The 23658-nt window shown below is 41.6% G+C and overlaps 1 protein-coding gene across 1 annotated transcript; it reads right to left on the reverse strand.

The window, feature by feature from the left end:
* On the reverse strand, positions 1-23583 carry ANXA13 (annexin A13). The gene is made up of 12 exons (XM_031590910.2): positions 23134-23583; positions 22031-22105; positions 11390-11468; positions 9130-9224; positions 7822-7992; positions 7677-7710; positions 7512-7591; positions 5125-5193; positions 4894-4995; positions 3089-3164; positions 1653-1765; positions 1-490 (listed from the first exon to the last, which is right to left on the reverse strand). Exons 1-12 carry the CDS (start codon positions 23146-23148, stop codon positions 371-373), a joined length of 1029 nt encoding a protein of 342 aa, XP_031446770.1. The 5' UTR covers positions 23149-23583; the 3' UTR covers positions 1-370.
* Between the last annotated feature and the right edge of the window lie 75 nt (positions 23584-23658).

Consider the following 23658-nt stretch of genomic DNA (forward strand, 5'->3'; position numbering starts at 1 on the left):
TGCACCCCTCATACTGGGGAAAAAACACAGCGAAAGAACAAGGAAAATCTTAAGAACAGCAGTAAGTCTTAAGAAAGGCAGGGAGTCTACACAGAAGAAATAACAGAAAATAAAGATTCTTCCACATATGCAGACATAAAGAGAACAATTTAGACTTAGTTTTTTAACACGTCTTTATTGCTTAAGGACATTTGGTGAGATAGCCATAACATAAACCTCACGTCCAGCTTTACTTGGCAACGTGTATCCCAGCTGGAAAGAAAATAAATTGGATTTTTTTCTTTGTGCTAATGCCACATTTTTTGGATGCTGTTTTGGAAGCTAATCAAGAGGTGGCTGCTCAGCATGCCTCTTCATTCTTGATGGCTTTTTAGTGCAAAATAGCCAGAAGCAACTTTCTGAAGTCCCCAGAGGTATCAGATCGGACGGCTTCAGCTAATGACTTCTTGTACATTTCCTGGAACTTCCCCTTTATTGCTGGAAGGTCACTCTGAGAAGACACCAAGAGCCTCTTTAGAAGAGTGGGTCATGCTTTGTACCATGTGTCCTGCTCCTACTAGGACCCCTGAGGTCTGATTCAAGGTCCACTGCAGTCAGTGGAAGAAGAGGAGAAGGCAGGAGGTCCAAACACCTTGGAGGACCTAGGAGTTCTTGTTAGGACTTGAGGTAAGCTCATGTGATATGGTGTGATGAGGGAACACTAGCTGTGAAAAGGGGGACGGGCATGCTGGGGTGGCCAAGGGCTCAGTACCTGGTGCTCAGTGGTGCTGTGTGGACAATCTATGTGGTGGCAAGAAGGAAAAGGAGCACTTCCAGGGGTATGTATAAAAGATGGAGTATAAAAGACTGTTTTGTTGGTTTTGTTCCACTCACACAGGTAATTTTCTGGTTACTATGAGGGGAGAATGAAATGCCTTGTCTCAAGCTTTCTGGTGAAAAGGAACCCACTGCACAGCTTTGATCTGTATTACTGGGGTCTTTAAGTGTTCTCTTGATTGAACTGCATCTCAATGAAGAGACTGCATTGGAGACTGATTTCTCACACTGCTGATTATTGAGAAATATGCTCTCCATGTCCGTGTGAACAATTCCTCTTCTGAATCAAGACTGAAACAGCCCCAGGGTTATAATCTCAACAGCTTATAAAGTAGGAAGAATTAAAGACTATGTTTAGGATCTCAAATGTCTTTTTCAATTTTGTTCTTTTTAAAATTACAATTATCCCCTTTGGCTCTTTATTTTTCTTCCCTCCTTCCCATCTGCTTTTCCTAACTGGAATCAGAAAGAATTGGCAACATATATTTATAAGCAATTATTAATTTGAGAACTGCTGCTTTATAATTACTTAAATAGGAATTTACTTTTACACATCTTATTGGGCCAGGAACTCCCCATGGGCCTTTTTTATCCAGGTACAATTGACTCTGCTATAGGCTTCCTGTATGCTTGCTCGTCCTTTCAAAACCAGAAATAGATGCCATACCAAAATTAGTATTGCCTAGGTACAAAAGCAGAGTGTGACCTCTGATGTCATTGGGCTCTATGGGGTTGGCTCAGCACACGATCCACCAGAGCTCACTCTGTACTCTCTAAATTTGTATTTCTCACAGAACTGATCGTACTATAGTATTGCAGATTGCAGGATAACCTACCTCAGCTGTAGTCACAAGGATGCGAATCAAGGTATCTTCATCAGTCCCAGCTCCTTTCATTGACTTGTGCAGAAGTGTAGCAAAGTAACCTGGACAGTCTTTCGCACAGCTGACTGAAGAACAGTAAGAGACTTCATTACACTTACATATTTACACTTTTTATTACATCTTCAATCAGAAGGAATTAAGTAGGGAAGAAATACAGAAAACTCTCTAGAGTTATGATCAGGTAGACATATGAGCCGGGAGAGTTTTTATTTTTTAACTAGTTCCCTATCCACGTACAAGGAGCAAGTCTGGAATCTGAATGGAGTCACACAATTTCTCCAGAGGGAAAGTTTATTACACAGTGAAATGATAAACGCTGACTCCACTGCTATTCTACAGTGAAAATGAAATGAATGGGGATGAGCGTTTGCCCATCTGGAGTTCTCCTTGATGATATATTTACTATGTCCTGGCCTGGGACACTCAACTCAAGAAAAATATGGAGCTATTGGTGTGGGTCCAGAGGAGGCTATGAAGAAGATGAAAGAGCTGGAGCACCTTTCTTATGAAGAAAGATAGAGGGAGATGGACTTGTTTAGCTCCAGGGAGACCTCACTGCAGATTTCTATTATGTGGGGGGAGCTCATGAACAGGAGGGAGACCAACATTTACATGGTCTGATAGTGACAGGACAACAGGAGATGGCTTTAAACTAAAAAAGTTGAGATTTAAGTTAGATCTTAGTAAGAAATTTTGTACTCGGAGGGTGGTGATGGCCTGGCACAGGCTGCCCACAGAAGCTGTGGGTGCCTGGAGGTGTTCAAGGCCAGGTTGGATGGGGCCCTGGGCAGCCTGAGCTGGTGGGGGGCAGCCCTTCCCACCGCAGGGGGTTGGGATCATGTTCTTTAAAATCCTTTCAAACACAAACACAAACACTATGATTTTATGACTCTGTGATATATTCTTATGGTACTTGCTCACCTGCAGCTGAGAGGGGCAAGATTTGGGAGAGCCCAGATCCACACAGATAAAATCAATACCAGTAAGCTAACCAGATCCAGGGTACAGGTGTATATACTGGTCACAGTCATCCCCAGTGCTAAATGGCCAATATGGACCCTGTATGTTTTTGCAGTAGTGTTGTAGCACACTGCTGATGATGCCCAGGCTGGAAGTTATTCACAACCATGGCCTCAGGGGCAGTTTAGAGAGGGAATAACCCAGCCTTGGGGAGGAGCTGTATCTAGAAAGATTTATTTTTAATATCAAGGGCTCCAAATCACTACTGAAACCTGTTTCTCCTTTTTCTAGCAGATATGTCAGCTTCAGTTTAGAGTTACTTCAATAACTGTCACCAGACTGTACACAGAACCCCAAGAACCAGTGTCAGAGGAGGGCAAGAACTAAAAAAGAAAGGTTTCAGTGCTTCTTTTTTTTTTTTTTCTTACCAAGAGTAAGATAAGCTTTCTCCAGATCTCCTGATGTTTCACTTTTAATGGATTCTTCTATGTCTTTTCCACATACCTACAAGGACAACAGATGTAGCTGTAAGAGTTGCTCTTTGCACATGTCATTGCACTGCCATAAAACCTGCCTTATGTTTAGGATCCAATGGCAAAAGCCCAATTCAGATCCTTTTAGCTCTTTACAAGAGAGTAATTCAAGGACAAATGAAGTCTTTCTCAGGTTTAAGTGCTCACAGATCCACTAGCATCAAGAAAACAGGGCCTACAAGACCTGGTAGGACACAGCAGCTAGGAGATGGATAACATCAATCAAGCAGTTGTACTCATATCAGAGGGCTTCTAGAAGAAAGAAGCTTCAGCTTCTTCTTGAGTGACCTCGAGTTTAGGAAAAAGTCTCTAATCCTTTTATCAAGGCTCTGGATAGTTTCCACACAGAGAAGATAAATTTTGGAGCTTTACCAGCTCTGTGAAGTTTTGTTACTTATTGTCTTTGGCTTCCCGGGGAAAGTTTACAAGCACTTCAGTTGTTCCCAAGTTTTTGTATTATTCTGTAGAAAAAGGGAAAAAGGGACTGCTACTTCAAAACATAGTTCATTTTGACCTTTGTAAATTTTGTGAACCTCAAAGCCTTTTACTTTGCTCTGTTTTGCTATCTGGCTGGCTCTGCATGTTTCCAGTGGACTTTAGCTCAGACCTAGCAGAACAAGATACAAGGCAGCAATGGGTACCTTGTGAGGTTCTGCAAACCCAATGTCATATTGATCTGTCTCTATTTATCTTTCCATAAGTGAAGAAGGACTTATGTTCACACGGCTCTAATCTGGGCCCCCTTCCTCAAATACAGCCAGACAGGATGTGGTAGATTGGTTTGGGCAACCTTCTTAGCTTTTGGAGTCAAAAAGTGAAGGTAGCTTGGAACCCCCAGGGTATGGGCAAGTTCAAGGGAGTATCAATTAGTGACTGGTTCTGTCTTCCTGCCAGCACCAAACCAAAAGCTGGATTAAGCTTCAAACTTTTTCCCAACTAAGGGTTCCTTATTATGCTGACATTGAAAGAAGACTGTGACTGAAGGTTTTCCATCTTCAATGCTTAGGCTCACAGTTTTCTGATGAACTCAGAGTCATCCTAGGGAAGTTCAGATTTCTGAGCCGCCAGAGGCTGGAGAGGAGCCCTCTCCAGAGAACAAACATCACTGCTGAGCTTCTACCTAGCTGCTGGGAGAAGAACTTTGCATCATCCTTTGCTTGAACTTTCACAGGTCAAATAAACAGCCAAGATTCTGCTGCTTACTTTGTCTTTTGCCTGGGGGTACAGGAGAACACAGCAAAGTCCCTGCACCTGCTGTCTGCTCAGAAGAGGCTGGAGATGTGCCTCTGCTCTAACAGAAGGGCTATGGATGAGTGCAATGAAGAGGATGGGAATAGGCACCTCCAGACACACTAAGGTCTCATGAGTAAGCCAGGGACAGGCCCAGCACGCATTCACCCAGCTGTGTGCCACCCCACTGTCCCAGAACAGTCAGCCCTCCTGCTGCAGGAATGGGCACACGCATCATCATGCAGTTGTGGGACATCACAGCTTTTGTTTGGTTGGATGCTGTGTGGGTTATGAAAGTGAATATCCTCTGCTTAACTGGCAAACAATACAGCTTTTTCCCTCTGTAAAATAATTTCCAAATTCCTTTCAAAATGGCAAATAAAGGATCACCTTCGCTATGTGCTGTTGCAGGATCTGCATGCTACACATCACATTCTGCACAACCCATATCACAGAAGGGAATAACTTACCTTTTCGTAGGCCTGAAAAGTTGCCCTCAGCTGACTGTAGCTTCTCTTTGCTAAGACGACATTGAAAGCCAGCTCCTCTGTTCCCCAGCGGCCTTCTCCTGCCTTAGATATTGCATGTTAATTTTTGATGCATTTATTTATTGCCACACGCTCAGTGAACTTCGTCATCATCTCATTGCTGAGCAGCACAAGATAATTGTTGTTTTTCTTTCTTTCTGTAGTTTCACTTACTTTATACAGATCTGAGGCATCCTGCTCAGCGAGCTCTATGTTGACCTGTTGGTTCTCATCTCGGGTTGCCTACAGAAAAGGACGTTACAGTGGAAAAAGAGACTCAAGTGCTGGTTAGTTTGTAGTGAAGGGAAAGGTGGTCATTTAGTGGCGTTCCCAAACATTTTGGTTTAGTTTTGCTGCCACCTGCTGACATCTGCTTAGTAATGGGCCACTGTACAGCATGGGATAGAACTGTCCAAGTTTAGAATAGACTTGAGGTGAAGCCTGCACATTAATCAGTGCTGCATGTACTCCCTGAGAGCTGTGAAATATTCCTCAGTAAATGCATATAATGCATGCTCTGAGCATTCACTAGCACTGTTTTTTTTTTTTCCTGATTGAAATTACAAACAAATTATCTATGAAAAAGATATATGGATGATACATTTGCGTCTCCTGAAAATACACCCCAAGAGGTTGAAGCAGTGATTTCCAGACTGGTGTACTTAGCAATGAGACCGTTAGGACTTTAAAATGTACCAATTATTTTCATTTTCATGGGCTGTCTGGTCAGACTGTTGCATTCCTACTTGTGATCCCACTCTATTTAGCTATATTATGTCCTTATAGAAATGTTATTCATTTTTTATTTCATGTAGCTGGTTTAAAATAAAGCATGTTGTAATGGAAAATATGCTTTCTTTTTGTGAATGGAAAGCTAACATAATAGCAATTTCTTTCTTACTTCTTCTGTATCTGTATGAATTGTAAATTCTTCAGTTGAGATTGAAATCAGATGTCACAGGTTTTAGAATTTAGCGTAATATAGTCATGATCTTTCATGGGTATTCTACCATTCTATCCTGGGGGTTTTCAAGAAATGTGTATATATGTCACTAAGGGGCATGGTTTAGTGGGTATGGTGATGATGCGCTGATGGTTGGACTAGATGATCTTAGTGCTCTTTTCCTACCTTTATGATTCTATGATTCTATGGCACCATTATTGTGGTAAAAATAAAAACGCTACACTGATGCCTTCAAATTCTCCTAAAGAAGCTGGCAGCCCATGGCTTGGACAGGTACACTCTTGGATAAGGAACTGGCTGGAGGGCTGGGCCCAGAGAGTAGTGGTGAATGAAGCTAAATCCAGCCGGTGACCAGACACTAGTGGTGTTCCCAAGGGGTTGGTACTGGGGCCTGTCCTCTTCAATATCTTTATTGAAGGCCTGGATGAGGGCATTGAGTGCACCCTCAGTAAGTTTGCAGATGACACCAAGTTGGCTGGAAGTGTCGATTTGCCTGTGGGTAGCGAGACCCTACAGAGGGATCTGGACAGACTGGATAGCTGGGCTGAAGCCAATGGGATGAGGTTCAGCAAGGCCAAATGCCGGGTCCTGCACTTTGGCCACAGCAACCCCAGGCAACGCTGCAGGCTTGGGACAGAGTGGCTGGAAGACTGTGTAGAGAAAATAGACCCGGGGGTTTTGATTGATGCTCGGCTAAACATGAGCCAGCAGTGTGCCCAGGTGGCCAAGAAGGCCAATGGCATCCTGGCCTGCATTAGAAATAATGTGGCCAGCAGGAACAGGGAAGTGACTGTCCCCTTGTATTCAGCTCTGGTGAGGCCGCACCTCGAGTTCTGTGTCCAGTTTTGGGCCCCTCACTGCAAGAAAGACATTGAGGCCCTGGAGCGTGTTCAAAGAAGGGCAACAAAGCTGGTGAGGGGTCTGGAGCACAGGCCTTATGAGGAGCAGCTGAGGGAGCTGGGATTGTTCAGTCTGGAGAAGAGGAGGCTCAGGGGAGACTTTACTGCTCTCTATAACTACCTGAAGGGAGGTTGTAGTGAGCTGGGGGTCGGCCTCTTCTCTTGTGTAACTGGTGATAGGACTAGAGGGAATGGCTTCAAGCTGTGCCAGGGGAATTTAGGTTGGACATTAGGAAATATTACTTCTCTGAAAAAGTGGTCAGGTACCTGACCACTGGATTGGGCTGCCCAGGGAGATGGTGGAGTCACCAACCTGGAGGTGTTCAAGGAATGTTTGGATTTTGTGTTGAGGGACATGGTTTAGTGAGAACTATTGGTGATAGGTGGATGGTTGGGCTGGACAATCTTGTAAGTCTTTTCCAACCTTGGTGTTTCTGTGATTCTGTGAAATTATCAGAATTTTTAAAATTGCTTCTGAATTTGCATAATCCCCATTGTTACTTTAAAAAGCTAGAAACTTAGAAAGTTCTTGTCCTGAAAAATGCCTTTAAGAATATCTTTTGCTTATGACAGTTACTTTGTTATTAAATTACTTATTACAGTAATCTTATTCTAAATAGCAGCTAATACTTATTATGATAAAGAAAAGAAAATCTCTCTTCCAGGTCGGTGCATAACAGCAAAGTTCACAGCCTCACCTCCAGCACAGCGACCAATATCTTCCTCAAGGAACCACTTGTGTCACCTTTCACATCAGACTCCAGATCTTTATCAAAGACTGCGCAGGAAAAAAACAAATCTGTGAGGGTTCACTCAGTGACAAAGGCCTCAAATGAAGGTATATGAAATGCAACACAACTTACGCCGCTTGTATGCCTCCTTTATGTTTGTGATTTCCTAGGGAAATAAGAACATAAATCAACCAGCAAACAAGCAGACAAAGCAAGTCAGCTCTCTGTACTGCTACCTAAGGTACATCACATGTAAAATCTACCAGAATGTCCCAACCTTATTGTTTTGTGTGCAGAGGATCTCAATCAGCAGTGACTCGTCGGTCCCAGCGCCCTTCATGGCCTTATGAAGCTCCCGGGCTTTATACTCGCAGGGAAGGTCCAGCAGAGCCAGCACAGCCTTTTCAAAACTGCCACTCAGGTCTCCCTTCAGGACCTCTTCCAAATCCTGTGGGGGCAGTTGGAAGGGTTAGTGCAAAAGTCCAAGTGGAATTAGATAATTTTATGATTTCAAAGCTTTTTCTGTACCAAAAAGGGACAAAGATATGAAAAAAAAAATAAGGTATGTGGGGATCTTTTTGCATATTAAATTCTCCCCAAAATATTGAATGATTTTTTTCTCTGGTCTTCAATTATCAGCTGCTCACAGTCCAGTTTGTACTCTTCCTTGTTTAAATACATGTACACTACTATTTAAAAAACCTTACCAGGAGAATTTGCTCTGAAACACAGTGCAGAAACCTGCTTTAAAAGAGGTGCACCAGAAGGGATCAAACCTCCCCCAGATTCTCTTCCACTTTTGGTTAGAACTGACTAACTAGAAAAAGCAACATGTTTCTATAAAGTGCTTTGCATTTTTTTTCCACCAAAGGAAAAAAAAAAGAAAAAAGAAAGAAAAAGAAAAAAACCCACAAAAATCCTTTCTGATCTTTTTAATTCAAAAATTAATAAGACCCTGGAGAAGAGCTGGCTAGTGTTTATGTCAGCTGAGCACTCATGTTGAGAATAACATCTACCAATGATTTATTTCAAGCTCTTTCTTCAGCTAACATTTCCTGCAGTCCAGGAAGTATTTGACAGCTTCAGAACGACAGTGAAGAAGGCCAGTTCTACATCTACTGTTCTGAAGTGTGCTCTTGCCCAACCACAGACGAGCTCCATCCCTTGAGCCAGCAGCTGCCACCAGTGCTGGACCAGTCCCAGGGCGCTGGTGGACCAAGCTTCCTCTAGCAGTGTGCAGCTCTGCTCTCCCAAAGAGAGGTAGGAAGGGTTGCCCACCTCTCTGGGCAGCCTGTGCCAACATTTCACCACTCTTTCTGAGAAAATATTTGATTTTGGTTATGAATTATTTTCTAGCTGTCCCAACATTGAGTAAAATGCTCTGATCTGGTTATGGCTGAATTAAAAAAATATATATTCTGAATCCTAATGTTATTAATATAACAGTATTTTGGGAGCTAAAAAAATTGCTGAATCAGAAACCTTCCATCCACTGGTGCCTTGGTATCTCAAAAGCAGAGGTATGTGAGCTCCTTTACCAGCATGCATGCTGTTCAAAAGGGAGAGGCCATTTATTCCGAAATACCTTGCCATAGAGAGCTTTATACTTCTGTTTAATTTGTTGTCTCTGTTCTGATGTTCGACTTGACAAGACTTCAATAATTTTTTTTTCATCAGTTCCTGAAAAAGAGGGTTGTACACAGACAGGATTTAATCAAGAGTCCAATGCAGAGGAAAGAAAAGAGGACTGAGTGCTTTCCTCTCTAAAGAGAAACAAATCAATATACATACATCTAACCGGCAAACTTTGGGATTTGTAGCATCTGAATTCTTCTGCAAATATATTTATCTGTAGTCAGCTACAATGTTCAGAACATAAAATAAAAGATCACTGCCTTATGCTGCTTATATATTATCAGAGGATCTGAGCCTTCTGTTTCTGATCAGGGTTTTGACACGCCAATCAATGCCCATAGACTGATGTCCATGTTTAGAGTGGCACTCCCTGCCCCTATTTTCCACCCCTGCAATGCTTTTCAGCTGTGGCAACAGCATGGGGCGAGTGGCTGGGGAGGTGAGGATGTGTTCAAATCAGTCTTGCTTACTCACTGCCTTAAATGTGGCCTGTGCAAAACAGGTTGTCCTCTGTGCTAGATGATGGAATCAGAAAGAGGAGAGGGAATTAGTCTTCATGGTCTGAATCTCCCTGCTGATGCTGTTTTGTTTGGCAAAAATAAGTGGGAGAATGCAGCCGCTGGGAAGTCCCAATGATGGGCACTGCAGGGGCTGTTTCTCTGGAAAGCCCACAGGGGAACTGACCACACAACGTCCTGCCATGGGAAAGTCCTGAAGAAGATTTGACCTGTAATTTATGCAACAGATAGATGCTTACTGAAGGCAATGACCTTGTTCTTGCACTTTTCTTGCCCTAAGCCAATATAAATAGATGTTTGCTCTAAACAAGGCAGCTGGAAGGCATCAGTCGATGTTTGTGGCTAATGGGACAGGACTACAGCAGTGCTATTTGGATGCCTGAGTGACATAACAGAGCAGCTATTGCATTAACTTGTGTCCTGGTGCACTTCCATCTGTGGGGCCAATGACTTGTCCCAGGCACTTACTCAAGACAGGTATTGAAATGAACATCTGGCTGGAAACATCTCTGGCCCTGACTGATGTGGGCATTGCCACAATGTCCATAGCATATAAAGGATTTAACTGGCAGATGATATGCATCAAGCCTTAGGCCAGTTCTGCTGATGCACGTGTGTCATGCTGGTGGACACTTCCCCATGGTCTTTTCTATTTGTTGCTTTCATCTACTGGGCTTTGTTTTGTGCCTCATTGCAGGCTCTCAGGAGCAGAAACCAGCAAGTGTTTCAGAGAAGCTACCAGTATGGATGATAAAAATAAAAATGTTATTGGCATTCATCAGCAACTGATGTATTTTCATTCTTGAAGATCACCAGTGGGTACATCCAGGCCAAGTTCAGGGCATCTTGTCCAGTTCTTCATGCTTGGAACCAAGATGGTAGTCAACATCCAATTTTAGAAGGAACAGCATCTCTATTTGACAACGTGGAGTTAAACACTCAGTGGAGAGTCCTCTGGGACTATCTTGACAGGGGTAACTTGACAGGACAAGATGATTTCCTAAAATTCAAGTACTTTACTATTCAATCCTGAATGTCAGTGCTATACCAGGAAGAAAGGCTTAAACGTTTACTGTGTAAATACCTGGTGTATAGAATAACTTAACATCTTCATCTGCTACTCAGCTGTTATTCCTCTGCTGGACATTGGCACCTCCATGGATCTGAGGATCCCATGGACACAGTGCATTCCTCATTCACACTGGTGCACACTCAGCCATCTTAAAACTACCAGAGGAGATGGTGGGAGCCAATACGTTTGGTTAAAAATCACTGAAGCAGGCTGACTGCTGACCATATTCCTTTCAGCTGGAGTGGGCTCTAGCATATGGAGGTGGCCATGTTTTTGGCTGGTCCCTGGGAAAGGATATATTGCCATGCCCTTAACGTGGCCTTACTGACTGGACTCCATGAATGTCAATATCAGCATTGACAGCTTTGTTGTCCTGTCACATCAGCAAATAGCAAGTTTAGCCTGATGCTCTGGAGTCAAGCAGTTAACAAAACCAGTCTTTGAGGAACAAACTGACTGCCTTTCCCAATTACCTTAACTCCATGCGTGTGCATGCTCTTTGAGTCAGTGACAGAAAGCATAAAGATTAACTGAAAATGATTTAAACATTGTTCTTGAATATGGATATGCTCTTTATAATCTTGAATTGCCCTTTGCACAAAGACAAAGAGCTTTCTTACCTGCTCCTTTGCAGGCACTGTGTAATTTCTTGGCATCTCGGTCTGCATCAAACCCATGATGACGGCGTTTCTCGGTTGACTGAGAAAACAGAGACACAATGGACACATGGGAAATGACTCTGAATTATTCCCTTTGAATCACAGAAGTCTGGGCCAGGTTCTTGTCTGATATTTAGTCACATCTTCTATACTGTGAAGTTCAGATTGGGCTTTGCTGAAACACTTTGTCTATCACAAGGTCTCCTGGAATTGGAGCAAAAATAGCTGTTTCCACATGGCACGTGATGCTGATCCTATGTAACTTTGCTCTGACAGTTCAGGCTTGTTCAAATAATCTGAATGTAATAACTTTATATTGGACAACTTCATGTCAGAACAAATACTGTTTGTTTGTACCACATTAACAACAGGCCAATATAAATGACTTATCAGATGCATGCAGAACCCTGCACATACTTAACTGTTAGCAGCTGACAGTCTCTATGGATTGAATAAAAATGGGTCCTGCATACCTTTCTTGAATGGATGTCCTTACACAAAGTAAATGAAGATATATAACATCATAAAGATGGTGGTTGTACATGTGTGTGTGTGTTTGTGTGTGTACTGTACATATGGTTACTTTGAGCTAGATCTATCAGGATCATAGTCCACCACTACAGCAGCAGTTTATAGCCTGACATATAAATGTAAACAGAAAACCACTAATTTGTACTAATTTGACAGGGTGTGAACCAAAGGGGCTGCACTTCTGGTAGTCCCCTGCTCTGCTATTTCTCAGACAAGAGCAGAAGTATCTGGGAGCAGGCCAGCAACATTTTCAGCCCCTGTAGTATCATGAATCAGATAATTTAAATGCCTAAGAGCTTAAATAATACTGGAAAATAGCTCCTAGGCTCCTAAATCAATTTGAACTATATGCACACCATCTGCTCTGAAGGTCTAAGTGTGCACTATAAGTGCTTTGGTATTTCCATTCAAATAGCAGCAGGTTGATCTGGCGGTTTGTTTTGCAGGGCTGCCAGGCACTGGCTCTCCACTTCTGTTACTGAAGGGTGATGGTACCCAAAGGCAAACCAGTCTGCTCTCCATTAGGGTCAGTTAAGGACATGGCACTCTGCTCCTAAGCCCTTCCAAAAATGCCACTCAGCAGAAAAGCTACATGGCTATATTGTCTCCTTGCCCTAGGGAAGAGCACATCAGAGATTACTCCTGAAAAATGTCACAGACAGTCATTCTGTTGGGCTGAGGACAATTTACTATCTGGACTTTGAACATGCTCTGCCATGTATTGGTATAGCCTGTTGGTATTCCTCTGAAGTTTTACACTCTGCTCTACCAGTTCTGGTGGAAGAGATACAGCTCTGCATTAAGTTCCCCTCTATCAAAAGACAAAGGGCCTTATCTCAAGGATAACCTCTAAATACAGTTCCTTTGTTACTTTCCCTTTGTAATAGACTAAACACCATTTAAGCACCTTGGCTTTTCTAATGCAGTCAATGGCTAGGATACAACTTACTGCTAATGGCAGTTGCTGTAACGCAGCTTTCTCACTCACATTATCTTAATTGAAAGTTATTATTTCAATAGCAATTATTAAGGAACAGGATCAATGCAAAAGGTTCTCAGACTTATGGCACTGCAGCCTCACAAGGTAACACTTTCACCAGCCCGTTGTTGTTGCTTGTGAATGTGCACCCTGCACTATGCTCTCTGTGGTTGGCAAAGCATGTACACACTTTCCCAAACCTTTCCAGTGAGGTGGAATTAGATGCATATAAATAATATTTTCTAGTGGGAGATTTTATTTAACAGTCTTCCAGCTTCTCAAGAACCTTGCTGAAAGGGAAAAGCACAGTGTTAGAAAATGAAAAACATTTAGAAACCATTGTCTGTCCAAAACAAATCACATTAATTGCTTTCCTATTTTTCTACTGTTCAGAGGGCAGTTGTGCTGCTTCTTGCATGGAATCGCGTAGAAGAATTTTTGTTTTCTTTTTTTTTTTTTCCACAATGAGAGCTGAAAATTCAATAATTCTAATTTATTTCTGCTTTTTCAACAGTCATGTTATACCTCCATTTTCCTTTTCATCTTGGTAACATTAAGACTCATCAGAATAAAATTCAACTTTATTCTCTGCAATCCTAAAACAAACAGCAGAGGCTAACCAGCCTCAGGGATTAGTCTTGAGGAGCAGAATAAAGATATCCCACAAAAGAACAGAAATCCATTCTGGACATACAGCCCATCAGTTGAGTGTGCCATGCAAAGAGGCGTCCTCCCTCCCTAACACCAAGCTGATAATGCAAAGCATTTCAGCACTTAATGCAAAGCATTTCAGCACTTCAATCCATTTTGACATAGGCTTGTTAGAGTTGTCACAGTTCTTCCTATGCTTGGTAATGCACTGATAATTTCTTCCATCTGTATCATGCATTCTGGAGCAATCCCAATGGGTGCTGCAAGCTGGTTTGTTATTGTATGCCTTGATGGATTTTGTGCTGTAGCCAGACTACAGCTAGTCCCTCACCCCTATATGCCACTTGTTGGTGTGGCTATTGGGTGTGCGTAGCACAGTTGTTACAAGTAGGAGAATGGCAGCACCATCAACTGAAATGACATAGTGGATTTATGAGAATTCATAAAGGCATAAAGAAAAGTATTTATTTGCAAGGATAAAGTATGGTGAAGAGAAGGAAGGCCAGTTTCTCAATGATGTTCAGGATATGTTTGTTTTAAAGCACTACAAGAATGAGCTGTGTTGAAGCCACCGTCTTCAAATAAACCACTGTCAAACGTTAACTGATGACTCTGAGGATATCACCTATGTAGTACTGTGAGTAACACTAGCATTAAGGCTTTGTAGATTGGAAAGCTGTTACTTTGGGTAGGAAACTGTCAAGGTCAGTTCCTGAGTCACTCAGAATGCCCTGGTTAAGTCTCACTGTCTGCTGGGTCTCACCCACTGGCACGGCCCTCCCAAGCAGAGGAGCGAGAGCTGCTTCAGACCTGGGCTTCCTCCTGCCCTCCCGAACTATGGGTGCATTCTCCTGAAGAGTACAAAATGGCAAAATAAATTGATGCTTCATGCAATTTGTGACTCTATGTATTTTTCTTTGAAAAATACAGGCAGAGTCACTTTAATATTGGTCTTGTTTTAGAATTAAAGCACTCAGATTAGATTTGATTGGCAATGTCTTGCAAGCATTGGTGTTGTAACTGTTCTAAAACAATTACTTTTAACATGTAAGGCATATCAAGTCATTATTTTTGCTGTAAATAACATTTTACTTCAAGGAGATCATGGAAACACAAAATGGCCAGGGTTGAAAAGGACCACACTGACCATCTAAGTTTCAACCCCCCTGCTATGTGCAGGGTTGCCAGCCACCAGACCAGGCTTCCCAGAGCCACATCCAGCCTGGCCTTGAATGCCTCCAGGGATGGGGCATCCACAGCCTCCTTGGGCAACCTGTTCCAGTGCATCACCACCCTCTGTGTGAAAAACTTCCTCCTAATATCTAATCTAAACCTCCCCTGTCCCAGTTTAAGATCATTCCCCCTTGTCCTATCACTATCCACCCTCATAAACAGCCGTTCCCTCTCCTGTTTATATGCTCCCTTCAAGTACTGGAAGGCCACAATGAGATCTCCCTGTACCCTTCTCTTCTCCAAGATAAACAATCCCGGTTCCCTCAACCTTTTCTCATAGGAGCGGTGCTCCAGCCCTCTGTTCATCTTAGTGGCCCTCCTCTGGAGCCATTCCATGTCCTTCCCGTACCGGGGGCCCCAGGCCTGGATGCAGTACTCCAGATGGGGCTCACAAGAGCCGAGTAAGGGGAGAAGTTTATAGCTGAAGATGGTCTACAATACTTAGAGAAGCATATGAAGACTTTTCTTGATGTCAGCATGTGGAGGAACCCTTACGGTACACAAACGGTTGGACTAGATGATCTTACAGGTTGTTGCTAACCTTGTGATTCTCTGATTCTATACATAAATAGTACAATTGGAGAGATGTTGTAGTGTACTGTGTAGATTTCTGAAGAAAACAGCTAATAGCTTCCTGGAGGTAAAGACAATACATATATATAAACTGCTAAGCTGTCAGAAGACAAGAACAGAAGGAATGTTGCCATGAGCATGCACACAGGTATTGCAAAAGAGAGACAAAGTACTCTAACTGAAAATAGCTGATAATATATCTGAGCAACCACTGGCATTTTTCCACCCCCAACCACTTAAGAAGATGCACAACCATGCTTTGGAGCAGAGTTTTATGGAAGAGTAATGTCAAACAATAGAAAGGGTGGCTGCAAGGGATGCTGCTGACCACTCTCTTCCCCTGCAGCTCCAACATGGATCGATGCAAAGTTGTGTACGGATAAATGCAGACATGGACCCCAAAGGCAAATCACTAGGAAGAGCCAGCAGGAATGCGGCTGCTGCTCAATGTAATTGAGATACAGATGGAATTGCTGCGGGTAGAGCTCTAACATGGGCTGGATCGACTCAGAGATGTTGAGATTTTTGCCAGCTCCATTGAAGTGAATTATTCAGCAGATGTCTTATTTCAAGATTGTCTTTGATTGCTGTACTCCATTGCTCTTTGGCTTAACAAAAGTAAAAATTAAATCTAAAATGAGAGCCTTCAGAAAGGGCAGACTGACCTAGCCAGGCTCTTGGCAGCATTGACTATTGCACATGAACCTGGTCTGGAATAAAATTTAGGGCAGTATTCAGTTGTTGGTGTCTGGTGCCATTAGAGATGCCTTGGGGTAAGCTCAATGCCAGCTGGAAATGTGTAGGCTGCTGTGTGACCTGCACCTGCAACTTGTTACACATGGGTCTGAGGGCATCTGCAGTGGTTACTGGAAATTGGTACAGAATCAAGCCCCAGTTAATTTACTGGTTTTGTTATTCTTCCCATGCATTTAGTTACAATCATAAAAATGCATTGGAAAGAACCAAGATTTAAACAACAATTACACAAACCAGTTCCACATGGAACCATATGAGCTTCCCTTGCCATCCAAGTCTCATTTTCCACAGATTCCCATCTGGTTTCAGACTGGTTTCATAGCTTATCCTGCAATTTCTGTGATCAGAACAGAACGTTATGAGGATTCTCTGATGTCTGCCACGCGTTGAGGTCACACATCAGTCTTTTACTAAAGGAATTTCTAATACAGTTTCTCTCTTTTGATTTTCATGAAACAAAAGAGACACCAAAGAGCCTTGGGACTAAAACCCTGCTGGTAAATTTAGCTAAAAAAATTCCAGTAGGTACAAAGGTTTTTAGCTAGGTGTCCTGGTTTTGGCTGGAATAGAGTTGATTTTATTCCCAGCAGTCTGGATAGAGCCATGGTATGAATTTGTAACCAGCATAGCGCTGATAACGCCGATACATTAGCTGAGCAGTACTAACACACACTCAAGGACTTTTCTGTTTCTCATGCAGCCCTCCCAGTGAGGAGGCTGGGAAGGGACACAGCCAGCACAGCTGACTCCAATCATATTCCATACCATCTGACATCATGATCAGCAATAAATCTGGGGAGAATTTGTCAGGGGTTGCCATCTGAGGAGTGCCTGGGCATAGGTCAACTGGTGGTGAATTGCCTTTTGCATCACTTGTTTCTCGTTTTGTTTGTTCTCACCCCCTCCTTTTTATTTTTAAATCTAAGCCCACGAAAATTCTGACTTTTGCCTTTCTCATTCTCTCCTCCCTTCTTGTGGAGGGTGAGCAGGTGGCTATACGGGGCTGAGCTGGGGCCAGTCCCAGCACTGAGGAATGCACACAGATAGATTCGGACACTGCAGTACCCTGCACCCTGCTCCTTCAGGAAGCCAGACCCCTAATGAGAATTACAGGAAAACAAACAGCTAAGCCAAAACAATAATAAACCCAACACAAATTGGAAACTGTGGTACTTGTTGATTTCTCAGTTCTCACAAAACACAATCCCTGATCCATCAACTCCACCAGCTTTGCAGAGCCCCATCTCCAACCAAATAGCAGCTCTCCTCCAGCTCTGCACCGTGAGATATCTCAGGACTGGTTTGGGTAGAGCTTGCTGCATTAGGTAAATTAGCTGGCACCTTGAGGTCTCTTCTAATCTCATGCTCCCTTAATTTGTTTTCATCTTTTCTGTGTCCACCAAGATGTGTCCCAAACCATTTAGTCACCTTGTTAGCATGGTGAGCAACACGACTGGGGTGTTTATTAGTTAAATTATATCTAATATCTTATGACCACGGATGATCGCTTTTAGCAAATCACCACTTACATGATAAATGTTTTATCAACACATATGTACTTAAGATTAATTATTCATCTTGGCAGAAGCTTTTAATGAGCTATAATGCAATTGGAATCTGAGGTTAACTAGATTAACACGCTGAGGGAAAAAATGATGTATTGTCTTAGATCTTATGGTTGTGGTCCTCCACTATACCCCCATTACCAGCAACACCTCCTGTGAACATCTGAAAGGGTGGTTTTAGAGACAAATGCCCCAATTCTCATCATTCATTTCCAACCCCTTTCTTGTGTTAAGAATAAAACACAAGAATAAATATGGCAGTAGGCTGCGGTGTTTGGTTCTGGTCTACTTAAAAAGAGAAATTGAAAATATGGTGCCATGTTTCTGGTCAGAAATATTTTTTCAACGTAGCATAGCGCTACCTCATGTTGCATGGAACTGCATGAATTTTTGAATCACAGCAGAAGCAATGAGTGTAATAGGAAGGGTCACAGCCTCTGCTCAGAAAGCTCCAGACTGTTGTTCAGAAAGGGCAGAAATCCCATGTCACCTCAGTGCATAGGTACTTCTGCTTAGAAAAACCTGCAAATACTAGGACTGCTCAATATGGTGGGGAAAAAAAAAACAAATGAACAAAGATGAGTTACTAGGAGTCAAGGTTGTGCCTTATCTAACTGGGAAAGGCTGTTCATGGGTGAAGATACTTAGTCATTACTGCATGGTTGTTTCCCCATCTCTTACTATCCTATCAATGTAAGATGGTCTTCTGCAAGGTCTTCAGTAAAATTCAAATAATTGGGCTCCATTACTCAGGTAGGAACCCATGCAAACAGCAACAGTTTTAACACAGAGGTCAGATTAGATGGGAGCTAGTATTTAAAAACAAACACAAGTCAACAGCTGTGGCATGCTGGCAACAAGGCAGTATCAACAAGCACCAGGGTTTGTGCTGTGGTAATAAAAAGGTAGGGCTGATAACATCTGTAATAATAGGAAAGGCTCCTGCTGGTACAGGATTGCTGCTCTGGGTCCCCATTTTGGCTATTTCTGTGTGGCAGTATTGGCCAAAGGGATCTATCTGTTTTTAGAGAATGTAAAGAGATCAAGCACAGGGAAGGACAGCTTAGAAAACTGGATGCATGGCAACTTCAGAACTGCATGTGTCCTTTTGACCACCACCTTTCTTCCTGTGCTGTTTCACCATGTACACCTGTCATTTTTGTTTATTTGAGCAATTTTCTCTGCCAACAACAATATATAACTGGAAAATTGCCATCTGCCTTCCTGACTGCTTAGAGAAAAACACCTTTGCCATTTGCCACCTGCCAGGCAGGCTGTCCCTCTCCAAAATCTTTATGACTCTTTTAGGTTTAGCAGCTGTATGACAGTAACATGCACCCAACCTAACTTTCTGCTGAAGTCTGCTGCTATCAGCAACCAAACAGTTCCAATATGAACTGTAAGTTGGACAACACAATGCACAGGGCTTCCTTACTCAACAGCCTTTGTAATGACTCAGTTACTCCTTTCCAAATCAAGAGGTGCAAATAACTTTATTTTCTACATCTGAGACTAAAGATGCAGTGATAACAAGATCCTAATAGAATTAGTTGCATTTGCTTTTTCCTGTATTAAACAATTGGCAATGGGGATGCTAACTGGACAACTAATTAAATGGCTAAGTAAAACAATTTACCTCCTACAATGTTTCTCCTGTTTCTAAGCAGTTGTTAATGTATCACCTCAAAAATGCTTATGGCTATTTTTTAAATCAGCTTAATATAATCATCCTCATGACCATGACAAATGAATCCATAATTAAGAGAAGAAAATTATGTTTTGGTGAGTTTCTCTTACAGCTAAATTTTGCACCGTCTGGTTTTAATGTGCCCAGACCCACTTGTGTCTATCTAGTGGAATTCCTTAAAGCAGATTACTTTTAATATCAGGGATAGTTTCCTGACTGCCACACAGAGAGAATGTGAAAGTCACAAAACTGCAGCTTTTCTTTTTAGAGACTTCTATTTATCTGCTTCAGTGCATAAATTTGTATGTAAGATGTGCCAGAGCATGAACTGGTCAACAGATTACTTTCTTTGAAGACTTACCTTCAAAACAGAAATCACAAAAGTGTCTAACAAATGGCTTTAATTGCCTAGAGGAAATGTGGTATTACAAGTGTAGGATAATACTAAGGATAGAGTTGTCTGCTTTTATATCACTGACTATAATGCCTGGCTGGAAAACACTTTGTATGCTGGGCCATTATACAGCTAGTGATAACTAAAATGACTGGAACTGCCAAATTCTGCCAGTTTTTCAGCTGAGATCCCAAACCTCTGACTTGCACACTCCTACAGATATAGAGTTTTATGAAGAGTTTTATGTCTCGTGAAAAATTTTTCACTCTTCTCATTACCTCAGTTGAAACTTGTGATGAATTCTCACAATTGACAGGCCTGAAGTTAACTATTCAGTATGCCAGCAAAATAGCTAGCATCACTTAAATGCATATTTAAGTACTGATATACTTAAGCATACCAACATGGGGTTGCAATTCATGGATGTAATCTTTGGGAATATCATACTGACCCGTATGCACATTCAAAATCTGAAATTTTTAAAGAAAAGAACTGAAGGGAGGTAGCATCCCAGAAGGGAAACCCCAAGACTGCATGCATCTGGCCTTGGCCCTCTGCAAGATGCATTATCTGAACACCATCTACATATTTATAGATATATACAAAGGAAATTAATGTGCAAACATTGCACGTTGGGTGTCTGACAAACCAACCGCATCTACCAAACCTGGAGGCTTCTTTCTCTAGCTGCCTTCCACCTTGGAGGGTGGAGGAAGTCTCAGGGTGCTCTCAAGTTGGCCATGGTTCTCCCCCACTGTTGTATGAAGGTATTTGTCTTCTGCTGACTGTGGGCTTATAGCCAGAGAATGAACAAGAATCTACTGACACTGAATGCCAGTCTGCCAGGGGAAGCAACAAATAGCTTTTGTTGAGCTTTGCAATGAGATGATGAAACTACACTGCAGTTAGTGATGCTTGTACTAATGAGGTACTTCCATCCTTGTAAGTGACACAAAGGCCCTTGTGATGTTTGTGAGCTTGTTCCCAAAGGATCCATCAGGTGGAGGTGCTCTCAAGGTTATACTTACATTTTTACCTTCAAGTTCTCAAACCATCTGGCCCACCTCCTGCCACCTCCTTCTTATGTTAATAAGTCCTGCCTGGCAGGAGGTTTGGGCTGCTTTACAATGGGAAAACGAAACTCAAGGGACTTTCAGAGAATTGCAAAAAATGGCTTAAATTAGTCCATCCCCCAGATTAGTTTGAGAACAACAGAATAATGCATACAGGGCCTTGCATTATTTAGTGACATAAGTTTAGAAAAACAGTTAAACAATTTCACAAATATTAAAATCGATCAAAGTTTTCAAGCCATCATAACATGAAAATCATTGCTGCTATTCCCCAAATGCTCCCCAAAGCACTTTGCTTACAGCAGAAAAGCCACTCAAATTTTCACATGGATTGATTCCAGTTGCAGTGATCTTGAAGAAGAGCAGAAGTACAGATAAGCTTAAAGATGCAAGAATGCAAATGGACAAAATAAATTTAAATGACTTTAAATCTCTAGAGATGAGCAGTCAAGATCTTTGGTTGATTGTAGATAGAGTCTGAACTGAGCTTAGACAGTGAGAAGCATGTGGAAGCGTGCGGATTTGGAGCTCTAACGTTGTGTCAGGTGCAGCTCAATCAGAAGCTCATATTCTAACAGAAAATTACTTCTTAGAATTGGTTGGATTTTTTTGGTTGAAAGCATATTTTTCAGTAATGTTTATTACTTTTGTTTAAATTAGCATGCTTAGGAAGATACTAATTTTGATGAAAGCTTCATTTTAAATATCATACACTCTGATATAGCTGAAAAGTCCAATTTTAACTTCCAAGCAAGGATATCTGTGCTTTCCTACAAACATTGCTCCTTTGAACAATGCTTAGTTTTCAGTGAAAATTTCATTTAACAGTAATATTTTCCTTTTTTTAAGTTCTAAATTATAAATCCATCCCATTGGAACAAAATACCTCAGCTGACAGTGATGATTCAATTACTACTTATCCCTGCAAAATTTGGGTTAGCCAAAGAAATTTCACTTTTTGAATTTCAAGGGGGACAAAATTTTGGAACGATGCAGTATTCAACAGAATGAAACAACCCAGCTTTACTAGTGCTGATCTTGATCACAGAAGAGGAGCTGCCTTTGTGCACTGCAGTGCCTGCCAAAGCCACCATAAACCCCTGCAATGTGTGCTGTAACACCATAGTGCCCCTTTTGTCCTTCGTGAAAAGAGTGCTTACTGACTCATCTGTTGACAAACTTGTTGTCCCTACGGTTGGTTCCCGTTTATCCTCTGGGAGGTTGTAAGACTTGCTCTGGAGGTTTAAAAAACACAATATATAAGACACTCATGAACCTATGATTGCAAAATATGAGCTGAAAACCTCTATTAAGAACTTTCAGGCTGTGTCAGAAGTGGTTCTCTGATATAGCTGCAGATACTTCTCCAAGACAACCTGCAATTTCATGGGGACAAATGATGAGGAGGGAAGAAACAGGATGTCTTTTATTGATACATACATTAAATTGCAGATTTAGGGCAATCAAAGAGATTGACACATAGCTGAATGATTTGCAGTTCATCCATGAAATTTTAAGTGAAGCTGAAATCCCCCAGTTTCATCAGCACAAGCTACTTCATTTTCAGAAGTGCTGATCATTCACTGCTTTCACCCAAAAACACAGCTATCACTCAGGCTATTTTGAGGTTAAATGTCATCATTAGATATTTACTATTAAGCACCAGAACATTGGCCAAAATTGTCTCAGCCTCATATGATATGATTCAGTGTAGTAACCTGGATTTTCATCAGACCTGTCTGTAAGCATCATATTTTGAGATTACTCCTGTCTCTACTATTCAGTGATAAAATTGGCTGAATTTGGCCTCTATGGAAAGCTTTTCATAGATCTTTAGGGAACTGTTTTAGTGTTTAGAAGGTTCCAACACCAATTTGCTAATCTAACTCAATTTAGATGTCTCATGACATCCAATGCATCGCTTCTTTTTCTCAAGGTGCTTGCTTCCCTTTTTAACTATGCCATTAACAGTGCTAAAACAAGCAGAACCTGTGTGTTACTGCAATCATTTTATAATTCACATATTGCAAAGAAGTGGATGTTACCAGCTATATACGTACAATGTTTCCGCCCACGCTTTAAATAGACTCTGAATTTAAATCTTCATTTGCAGCTGTATTAATGCAATTCAAAGTGAAAGGGGACAAAAACAAAAACAAAAACCAACCAACCAAACAAAAAAAGGAACAAACAAACAAACAAACAAAAAAAAAACAGGAAATTCTTGTCCAAATTAAACTATCCAAATTAAAGAAGTACTTACATGTGAACTGCCCATTTTTGCTTAGCCTGAATGTGGAAGACACAATTCTTCTTCTCTTCAATAACACAAAGCATTCAGATGAAACAGTCAACTCTTCATAGAGCTGCTATGTTCTACCCAGCCCTGGGTTAATCAATAACTTTGGACTTATTTAAATTCTAGTCATTTCAAGGTGGGGTGTATTCACGGTGGCTTTATTATCCCTGCAATCTAATAGCACATCCTGTTGGGTCATGGAGTTGGCTGGTTTTGCCAGAGAAAAGAAGGATTTCATAATATGAGCCCTAAGGTTATACATACAACCTTTTATCTAATTGTTTTTACAATGATTTAAAACACTTAATTACAGTAGTGCCTAACATACAATTTCCAATCATTTCAGATGGAAGGATGCTGTTTCAAAAAGTTAATATTTGATTGTATTGGATTTCGTGGTATTTATTATGTCATTGAAGATTCACAGCTCCCACAGAATACATCAAATAGAATCTCACAGCACAAGGTTTATGTGGCAAGATTTTGGCA

This window comes from Phasianus colchicus, chromosome 3, assembly GCF_987193195.1.
Source record: "Phasianus colchicus chromosome 3, bPhaCol1.hap1.1, whole genome shotgun sequence".
Classification (NCBI taxonomy): Eukaryota; Metazoa; Chordata; class Aves; order Galliformes; family Phasianidae; genus Phasianus; species Phasianus colchicus.